General features: G+C 32.1%; 1 protein-coding gene across 2 annotated transcripts; it reads left to right on the forward strand.

Annotated features, from left to right (window-relative positions):
* Positions 1 to 7229: 7229 nt before the first annotated feature.
* Positions 7230 to 10763, forward strand: LOC111406084 (dihydrodipicolinate reductase-like protein CRR1, chloroplastic). 2 transcript variants are annotated; one of them, XM_023035281.1, is made up of 10 exons: positions 7231 to 7408; positions 7646 to 7768; positions 7875 to 7949; positions 8120 to 8185; positions 8312 to 8407; positions 8804 to 8920; positions 9727 to 9819; positions 10017 to 10118; positions 10221 to 10307; positions 10401 to 10763. In XM_023035281.1, exons 1-10 carry the CDS (start codon positions 7298 to 7300, stop codon positions 10431 to 10433), a joined length of 903 nt encoding a protein of 300 aa, XP_022891049.1. In that variant the 5' UTR covers positions 7231 to 7297; the 3' UTR covers positions 10434 to 10763. The 2 variants fall into 2 exon arrangements, with proteins under 2 accessions (XP_022891050.1, XP_022891049.1); XM_023035282.1 differs by lacking the exon at positions 8120 to 8185 and having other exon boundaries at positions 7230 to 7408.
* The last annotated feature ends 359 nt before the right edge of the window (positions 10764 to 11122 follow it).

Consider the following 11122-nt stretch of genomic DNA (forward strand, 5'->3'; position numbering starts at 1 on the left):
TAAAATTTAGCATGTTTCATGAACAATCACAACTGTTCACACCACTCACTAAACTCTCGCATGGTTGATCCCTGCCTACAAGGCGATCGCTCAAGCGGTCAACTTATATATGAAATTCTTGTTTTATTTCATTTATTTAACCTCACTTTTAGACATCAATTTCTTATTCATCTAAAATTGATTTTGTGAATCCATATACACTACGATCATCTACACGACGAGTAAAATGAATTTGTCTATTCATATGCACAAGTTGACTACTAAAACACATTTGAACATTTGTTCGAAGTTGATACAAAATCAATATTTTATAAATCACTTTCAACAATCCCTCACATGAATTAAAATTACCAAAATTGCAAATGATAATGCAAACATTATTAGAGAGTATTGGCGGAAAGATATTGCATCAGAGGAGATAGCTTCTAGCTTTAAACCAGCCTTAGTTAAATACTATCGGATATACTTGGCTAAGTAAACATGATGTTTTGAACTATTTAATCATTGTTATAAACCAAGACAATAATACTCACACAATATCTTTCCAAACAATTTCAATTCTCATGGTTGTGTTTGTTTTTGGTTTTGAACCACTCTTGGATTTCATAAATATTTTAGAGAATATCAACCTCAGAATTCTCATAGAAGTGGCACACTTTCATAAGTGACTTCCTATTAAGAGTATTTTATCATAATCTACTCGACTTATTCAAGTTATAGAAATCATTAAAAGCATAATACATTCTGTAGAAAAGCACTTTTATTATCATAGGAAGGGTTAGAAAATAATTCATAAGTATTTCATGAAATCTTCACAACTTAGTTGTCCCATTGAATCAAGATTTTGGGATTTTCAATCAATAAAATTGGGTTATTATTATAAAGACTCTTTCGTAGTAGGCTTTAAACACATTTCTTTTTGTAGACAATATACTTGATCTCTAGATAAACCTTTCATAAGTGGATCTGTGATGTAGTCCTTAGATTTTACATAATCAATGGAAATAATACCATTTGAAATCAATTGCTTAATGGTACCTATAATGTATATATATCTAGAATTATCATTATACATACTATTTTTGTGCTCTTCCAATGCCCGATTAACTATCACAGTATATACCAGTTGCAGGTACAATCTTAGGTCAACATAGAATGTCTTCCAAGAAGTTATAAAGCCATTTTGCTTCTTTTCCAACCTTATCAAAGTTATAAACTCCTATTTCATTGTTGATCGAGTTATACAAGTTTATTTTGAAGACTTCTAAAATATGTCAGCACTACCAATGGTAAAAACATAACCATTGGAATATTTGAAATATTTTGTATAAAATAACTAATTCGCATCACGATATCCTTCCTATACAGGTGAATATCTTGTAAAATGTAATCCAAAATTTAATGTAAATTTTAGACATCTAAGAACTCTATTCAATGTCTTCCAATGGTCATTGCTTGGATTATTGATGAATTTACTAAGTTTACTCACAACATATGCTATGCTCGCATTAGACTACCTATAATCTGTGAATAGTCCAATTGGGACACTGGCTCACCCTTATTTTGACTTAGAGTAAACTTAAGTCAATTGGGATTTTCACTGAACTTTCGTAATATACATTAAATCTTTTGAGCACAGTTTTAACATAATGAGATTGGAAAGAACAATTCCATCAAATTTCCTAGAAGTTTTAATCCCTAATACAGCATCTACCACACCTATATCTTTAATGTCGAAATATTTTATCAATATTTTCTTTGAGTTCATAATGATACCATGACAATTGCTCATAATTAACATGTAATCAATATATAGACATACGATTACATAAGCTTTAGGTGTCTTTTTTATATATATACATTTGTCACACTCGTTAATTTTAAAACAATTTGACAACATTGGTTTGTCAAACTTTTGATGCCACTGCTTTGGAACTTGCTTCAACCTATACGTAGATGTAATGAGTTTGCATACTTTCTTTTCTTTGTTAAGAGCAATAAACCCTTCATGTTGCTCCATATAATTCGTTCTTCCAATTTACCATTCAAAAATGCAGTTTTAACATCCATTTGAGAAATCCAAGGTTATGCAATCAATAGTTATAATAAAAGCAACACAATTATAATAAAAACTCTAATCGAAAGGATTCCAGTAACTTGTGAGTATGTATCGAATAAATCGAGGTCTTCTTTTTATTTAAATCCTTTTGCAACCAACCTAATCTTTTATTTATCAATAAATCCATTCGATATCAATTTCTTCTTGAAAATTCCTTTATACCATAAGAAGGCTTGTTTTCAAGTAGGGGTTCAATCATATTTCAAGTATGATTTTGCATTATGGATTCTATATTGCTATTGATAATATCTTTCCAATGATGTTCTTCCAGAGCAGATATCGCTTCATGTCTTAAGATCATTTTCTATCATATAAGTTGGAAAATCAAGGCCATATGATGTAGATGTTCCAGTCTTTTTACTATGCCTGGTTTCTTCATTACTTAGAGCAGTACCGTTTACAGTTTTAAAAGTTTGCTTGTTTGAACTTATTTTGTACTTACTTGATTCAATGAAATCGCCTTCATGTATGTCTTATATATCAAACTTATGGACAAGAAATCGATATGCACTATTGTTATTGGTGTATTCAATAAATATGCAATTAATTTTCTTAGGCCTAAATTTAACTTTGGTTTTGTTACTTTAACCTTAGCTAAATACCCAAACTTTCAAGTATTTGTAAGAAGATTGATGACCTTTCCATAATTCATGTGAAGTTTCATCCATTTTCTTTTGTGCATTTTATTAAGAATGACATTTGATGAAAAGACAATTTCCCCCACATGTTTTAGGTAGACCTAAACTTATCAACATAACGTTCATCATCTCCTTAAGAGTTTGATTTTTTTGCATTCAACAATACCATATGATTAAGGTGAGTAGGATGCCATTGTTTGATAAATAATGCCATATTCTAAATATAATTCTTCAAATGGTGTCCCATATTCTCCTCCTCTATGGCTTCGAATATTCTTTATTCATTTATTAAGTTGATTTTCAACTTTAGTCTTCTAATGTTTGAAAACATCTAAGGCCTTCTGTTTGCAAATGCAAGAATTTTGCAAATGTTTGGTACATGTAGAACAATGTTGAGAACGAGTTATTCGTCGAAAGTCATCCTCAAAGTCACTTTTCATTATCCTTCAACTTTCAAACTTGCAGACTTTCTCATGAAAAGTTATTCTCCATTGAGTTCTTTGTAGTTTGAGAACATTGCCTTGTCGGTACAAATGTGGTGGGTAGGACAAATATCAATCTACCATTCTCTTGGATTTTCAATGTTGTTGCATTGAGAAATAACCGTAAATAAGCTCATCTCTTGTATCCCTTCAGATAAGGTGTCTCCTTCAATCATATACGTTTGTGCATTTTTCTTAGGCTTACGATATTCACTTGTACGATGTCCTACTTTTCACAATTATAGCAATTGCCTTTGAACTTCTGTTGTTTTCTCTCTTTGGTGCATCACTGAAGAGCTGGCTCTTTTTGTTGATCCTTGAACAGAATTCCACTAAACTGGTCTTCGTTTGCCCAAATTGAGCACCAAATTTCCTTTCGATATTTCTGTTGTCTTCTTCTATATTAGTCAAACAATAAGTTTTTCTAAGTACATCTTTTGATGTTTATACTTGAGATAGTTTTGAAATCTATCCATAAATAAGGGAGTTTCTCGATGATAGTAGCAACTTAGAATAACTCACTCAAATTCATCTTCTCGTTATGTATGTCCCGTAAAAGAACCTACAGTTCTTGGACTTGACCAATGACGGCTTTGGAGTCTATCATCTTGTAGTTGAGGAACTTTTCGACGATGAATTTCTTCATGCCGACATTTTCTATTTTGTATTTTTTCCTAAAAGACTCCCAAAGTTCATTTACAAATTTCATAGCTTTATACGCTATGTATAGTATGTTGTCCAACCCATTTAGGATATTATTTTTGTATAAAAAGTTCGAGTGCTTCCACATCTTTTGATGTTTATACTTGAGATAGTTTTGAAATCTATCCATAAATAAGGGAGTTTCTCGATGATAGTAGCAACTTAGAATGACTCACTCAAATTCATCTTCTCGATATGTATGTCCCGTAAAAGAACCTACAGTTCTTGGACTTGACCAATGACGGCTTTGGAGTCTATCATCTTGTAGTTGAGGAACTTTTCGATGATGAATTTCTTCATGCCGACATTTTCTATTTTGTATTTTTTCCTAAAAGACTGCCAAAGTTCATTTACAAATTTCATAGCTTTATACGCTATGTATAGTATGTTGTCCAACCCATTTAGGATATTATTTTTGTATAAAAAGTTCGAGTGCTTCCTTATGGATGCAATAATCGATTCTCGATTATTCTCTCCTTTTTGTACTGCGTAAGGATCTTTGGTAAGAAACTTTGCCAAATTTAAAGTGGTGAGATAGAAAAACATCTTTTGTTGCCATCTCTTAAAATCTACTCGGCTGAATTTCTTCAATTTTTCCTCATGTGTAGTAGTTTGAAGTGGTTAGCCATAGAAGGAGCTGTACTTGTTGTCCCATTTGTGGTTTGACTAGAATTAGTCCCAACGATCTCTATTTTTGTTACAAAAACAAAAGTTTATAACAACAAAGTTGAAGAAAAGAATATCAATGTTTATGTCATTCCAACTAAATGAGGAGATTCAAAATATAAGCAAAGCAACAAAAAGTTCGTTTTAAAATAAGTGGTGTATATATGTGAGTTTGCAAATTATATTTTAATAACTTAAACAAGGTAAGCACGTTAGGGATGACAATGAGGCAAGTTCCCTCGCCCATTTAAGGCGTGGGGCCCTATATACATACCCATTTAAGTTTATATATATATATATAATTTATTTTATTGCCTCCATTCATTAAAGTGAGACAATAATATTATTATTAAATTTTTTTGTTAATTTATTTATTTTTAAAAGTTAAATTATTCGAATATATTTGATAAACTAAGGTTTCTATTGTCTATCATATTACTTAGATAATATTAATTATTATTTTCTATTACAATTAATGAAATTTTATAGAATTTTCCATTTATAGTATTCAATTCTTAAAAAAAATAAAATAAAAAAATAATTGGTCAAGGCGGGTGTTACCCCGTACCCACCTCAGGACAAAATTCCCCCACTAAAATATCCGATTAAGTGGGTAATTCCCATCCCGTTAGGGATGAGGCCCGTGGGTATTGGCTTTGACAAGTTTTCTTGACATCTTTAAAACACTTACTTGGAATGACAAAGATAAGTAGCAGAAATGAAGAAAAATATTGAATTTTGTAAACCGAGGCTAGTGTTAAACACTATTTCTTTAAGACAAATTTGTCCTGTCAAGATGCTCACGGTGTCTTGATAATCGTCTTCCAAGATAAAACAATTTCCTCCTTATTATAAAAGTGCTTCAAACAACAAGGAACCACGAACTCGAAATTGAAAAATATTCTCTATTTTGATTGATATTTAATTTGGCTGGGTATGGTTCAGTTTGGTTCGATTTTAACGTGAATTAAATCAGATTCGAAATTTTCGAGCATTTAGTAAATGGAACCGTCGGGTTCAAATTTAATTATCGAATCATTCAGGTTCGATTCAGTTTCGTTCAGGTTCGACTCAGTTTCATTCAGTTATTGGGTTCCGTACTATAATTAATTTTTTTAATATTTACAAAACTACATTAATTTAACTAATGACATGTTTAACTTTAGCTCTTACAAAATAATGTAGTCCAATTTTATGTGTCTTTTACATCCCTCTTTGCTGAGTTCTTCATAGATTTGTTTGTTAAAATCGTATAAAGAGGAAGACAGCAAGCTCATAATAATAAAGAGAGATGTTGTCGAGTTTCAATTCGATTTCTCTAAGATGGTAAAAAGGGCCCTATAGTAGAATAACAAATTTGGGTAAAACTTAAGTCAATTTGATTAAGTTGGTTTGGATTGAAAATTAGAAATGTGAAAATCATAATTTTGAGTTTAAACTAAATTAACTAGTTAAGAAATTTATTTAGGAAAAAATAATTTGACTTATTTAAAATACACTAATTAAAAAAATTAGGAAAATTTGACTCTTATTCGGTTATTCGGTTCTTGATCTAGAATCGATAATTAAACCAAATCCATTGGTTCTCGATTCAAATACACATTCGAGTATTTAACTTAGCCCCGTTTGGCCCCTATTTTTCCAAATTAAAATTGATTGAATAGTATTTTTTAGAGAATGAGTGGTTGAAAAAGAAGAAAAATATTTCGGTTTGCATGTAATATTATTTTATGAAAGATTATGTGATTAAAAATTGGAGAGAAAATAATGAAATTTAATTTAATAGGAGCCAAACGGGGGCTTAAAAAGAATTTCTTAGTTCGATTCAATTCGTTTCGATCCATTCGGTGGATTCGATTCGGGAGTTTTATTCTGTCCTAATTTTTAATGCAAGAAAATTCTTAATTTTGCATTGATTTAGAGTAATATGATCAATGCATATGATATGGAATGATTTTAGACCACGTATGGAGTCCAATTTATAAAGGTTGTGAGGTTGTGGCAAAAGAAACATGTCCCAAAATTTAGCTTGTTTTATGAGCAATCACAATGTTCAGACTGCTCACTAACCTCCCAATTGATCACTTGAGCGATTTTTTTTAGTGAGTTGGTTGCTCACTATTTGTGAGGCGACCGCTCAAGCAACTAGCTTATATATGAAATTCTCGTTTTATTTCATTTATTTAACCTCACTTTAGACATCAAATTTTCATTCATACGGAATTGGTTTCGTGAATTCAAATAAAACATAATCATATGCTCGACGAGTAGAACGCGTTTGTCTATTCATATGCATAAATTGACCACCGAAACATATAATTTGATCTAAGTAGATACAAAAGCAATATTTTATAAACCAATTTCCTCCAACAACAAATTTACCTTCTTTCTTAGTTATATTCAACATTGTCCGAACAAGTATACTGAACATAACAATATGATTATCTATAGATGAATTTCAATATCAAGTTCAAGTAATACTTAGAAATCTCATAGGTCCAAATGTACAACAGCATTGGCCAGTCATTCTATTATCAACTTGCCCAATTATCATTGTCCCCACATATCCTTCCTAGCAAAAGACACTAAAACCTTATCCTTAAATTCAGAGAATTACAAAAATAATAAATAAACTTATTTATTTTCTCCTCTCCCCATATTCTTCTCTCATTGACTACTTTGTAGCAACAATGGCAGCATTAAGCTGCAAATTTCGTCCCAGAACCTTTATACACTGCAAAATTTTCACAAAAATCCCTTCCATCTCTTGTTCTTTCCAGCCCTCTCAAAGCAGCATCAAGGTAACAATTTTCTAGTCCCATATTTCTTTTTCGTTGCTCAGAATAGTGAGATATTAAGATTGATTTTGTTAAATTTGATACCAAACCTCATATTCGGTTTTGAGATTAGTAGACCTAAAAACCCTTATCATGTTCTAAATGTCATTAAAAAAACGAAATGTCAAAGTAAAAAAGTACTTTTTTTTATTAATTTACCATAAATCTAAGATATATTTTTTTTTCCATTGTGAAAAAAAGGTAATCATAAATGGAGCAGCTAAGGAAATAGGTAGGGCAGCTGTGTTAGCTGTAACAAAGGCAAGAGGAATGGAAGTGGCTGGTGCAATTGATTCATACCTAATTGGAGAAGATATAGGAAAGGTTTTTTTTGTTAATTTTTCCCATTTTTTATTTTTTATTAATGTTAATATTATTTCTTGGGTTAATTTTGAGTTTTATTGTCCTAACAATTTTATTATTGGTGTAGGTCTGTAACATGGAAGAGGCTTTGGAAATTCCCATAATAAATGATCTGACCATGGTCTTAGGTTCCATATCCCAGGTGACACTAAAAGTTGCACCCTTATGTCTCATTAACTAATAATATTCTTATATACAAAGGACTTCTTGCAACTATTTCTAGTATGGAAAGATTTATCTGTTAAGCGACGATCCTTTCACTCGACTTATTGTTCAGTAAGGAAAGATTATTAAGTACGAATTTCTTGGCAGAGTAAAGCAACTGCAGTTGTTGTGGATTTCACTGACCCTTCAACGGTTTATGACAATGTTAAACAGGTTCAATTTTAATTACATTACCATAACCAGTTGAGTCTGCACTTACAACATTGCACAATACAAGATCTTAACTTCCTTAATCTTGCGCGATTTAATTCTTGGGATTTTCCTATGTTGATTCAACAGGCAACAGCTTTTGGAATGAACAGTGTGGTTTATGTGCCTCGTATCAAGATGGAGACAGTTTCGACATTATCTGCATTTTGTGAGAAAGCCAGCATGGTGAGCACAGGGTGAGAATTCATATTATTGAACTAAAAGCTCGAGTTAAAGCTATTGGGACGGATTTATTTATATTATATCTTTAACACGTCCTTTCATGTGCAAGATCTTCAAAAATTTGACACGAAGTTTAAAAATTAATAAAAGTGAAAATTGAATCCGAACTTGAATTATAATTGTTTCAAAATACGAACTCCATGAATTCAATCAAGTACCATTCTTGTTTTGTGGAAGATCCTCTAAGCATTATTGCCAGTCAAGCAATCTAGAAATAATCTTAAATGTGCTCGCGGATGATATTTTGTGAACACATAATAATGACCCATCTTTGCATCAATGTACAGTTTCATGAAGCTTGAATTCTAGCAAATAATAACGTTGAGAATTGAATTATAGGGTTGTCTGGTAGCTCCGACTCTTTCAATAGGATCAATACTTCTGCAGCAAGCTGCGATTTCAGCCTCATTTCATTACAACAATGTGGAGATTGTTGAATCAAGAGCCACTGCAGTGGTAAGTCAAATTATCCTTATTAAGACTTGGGCTTTCATATTAAAAGATTAATATTGTTAAGATGAGAAATTCAAATCCTTACATATTAGTCGATATGGGTAAGTCAAATCATTCTTATTAGGATTTTAGTTTCCATCTTAAACGATCAACCTTGTTACTATACAAATCCTTAGATATTAATCTATATTTCATTTTTAATCGATGGAGGATTTATCCCTTAACATACATTTGAAAGTTGTTAGCTCGTTTAAGCAAATCAATCTTTAAATTCATATGCTTGTTGAGTTTTAATCGGATCGAAATGCTCATTACAGCTTAATAGGCTCAAATACCAAATTAAAACTTGGGATTTCATATTGAAAGATCAACATTGTCTAAGGGAGGAATCCAACCCTTATATATTGGTTATATTTTGGTATTTAATCGATGTAGAATTTATTTCTTGACAATTCTAGGCCATTGTGTCTGTCGTTTTATTACTAAAATGGTCGTGTCAGTAAAGGCCATCTATAAAACCAATATGATCTGTACGGATCGGGTTGGATATCCACCCAATAAACTTGACCAGCTCGAAAATAAAGAAGGAAACGACACCTCGACTACTAAAAGCTTAAGACCTATTAGGGAATGTTTGGTTCATTGTACTGTATTAGACATGACTAAAGAATAAAGTTATTTCATAACATTTATAGTTGTGATTTCAACTCTCATTCAATACATCATACTAGTCACACTGATATCTACTCGTATTTGATATGTTTCCACGGGTAATCTTATAAGAAAGCCTCTTGCTTTTTGGGGAACAGGATTTTCCATCACAGGATGCAATGCAAATAGCAAACAATATTTCTAACCTTGGTCAGATATACAATAGAGATGACATTTCAACAGATATTCGGGTGAGCAATCCAAACTAAATCCCCATTTTGTATAAAACAAGAAGAAAATAAGTCTAATCTCAAAAAATTTGGAGTCGAGTAAATGAATCCTTTTCACTTCAATTCATCGCCCTACCTACTGAATAATCTACTGATGAATCCTCTTTGGACCAATGCATAAAACCATCTTGTGCTCAACAATTTTTTCGTCATAAAAGGCGAGGGGTCAAGTTCTGGGGGAAGATGGAGTAAGAGTGCACAGCATGGTTCTTCCTGGTCTCCCATCTAGTACGGCTGTCTACTTTTCCCGGCCAGGGGAGGTACGTGCTTCTTTGACAAGAAGTCTAATCCTATCGGGTCTAATGCTATGCACTAAACATGTCATTTTTTGTCTTTTTGTCTCTCTAAAAAATGGTTTGTAGGTTTACACGCTGAAACACGATGTCACGGATGTTCAGTGTCTCATGCCAGGCCTAATTCTGGCCATCAGAAAAGTTGTGCGCCTCAAGGTACTTATTAATACATTCAAAAACATCAATTTTCCATTTCTTGAAACAAAAAATCAGTTTATCATTTAACCATTGATCCCTTTACCTCGGCAGAATCTGGTGTATGGCCTGGAGAAATTTTTGTAGAAACTAAGGGTTGACAAGCTCCATGGCACACTGTTTACTACTTCAACACGAAGGAATCTCTTTAATGTGATGCAAATACATCTTATTTTACCTTTGATAAGAGTTTAATTTCTCTATCAAAAATACCAATTGGAGTTTATCCCATGATAGATGAGAATCTTGAAGTTGGAGATTGTTTCTGAGAAAAAAAAAAGTTACCTTTTTTCATGAATGAACATAGTCATGCTCCAATTCATGACTTTCTATCGGCGAATTATGTCATTTTTCCTGCTTCCGTTAGGAGATGCAGTCGATAAATTTTAAGTAAAATGATCGAGTTACTCAATGTCACTATTCCTGGAACAACTTAAGAGTTGGGCCTTGTTTCCCAACATTTCACTCAGGAAGAAAAATTAATCAAAATGATTTTTCAATTCCAACGCAGTATATTGTGTAAGGATTTTTTAATTAAAGATGGGCTTGTATGTGTGAATAATTGTGCTTTAAATTATAGGCTATCAAATTCGGTTGAGCCCAATTAAAGTGATCTAATAAGACTTCGATTTTGGGCTTTAATGTATCCAATTAAAGTATGGGTTTACATATGTGTAGAGACCGGGCCCAAGTCCTAATTCTATGATGGGCCGAATTAGGTCAAAGGGCGTCCTTATATAAATAGGTTATGGTCTCCAGATCACACGCACGTATTA

The sequence above is a fragment of the Olea europaea genome, chromosome 12, assembly GCF_002742605.1.
Source record: "Olea europaea var. sylvestris chromosome 12, O_europaea_v1, whole genome shotgun sequence".
In the NCBI taxonomy this organism is placed as follows: domain Eukaryota; kingdom Viridiplantae; phylum Streptophyta; class Magnoliopsida; order Lamiales; family Oleaceae; genus Olea; species Olea europaea.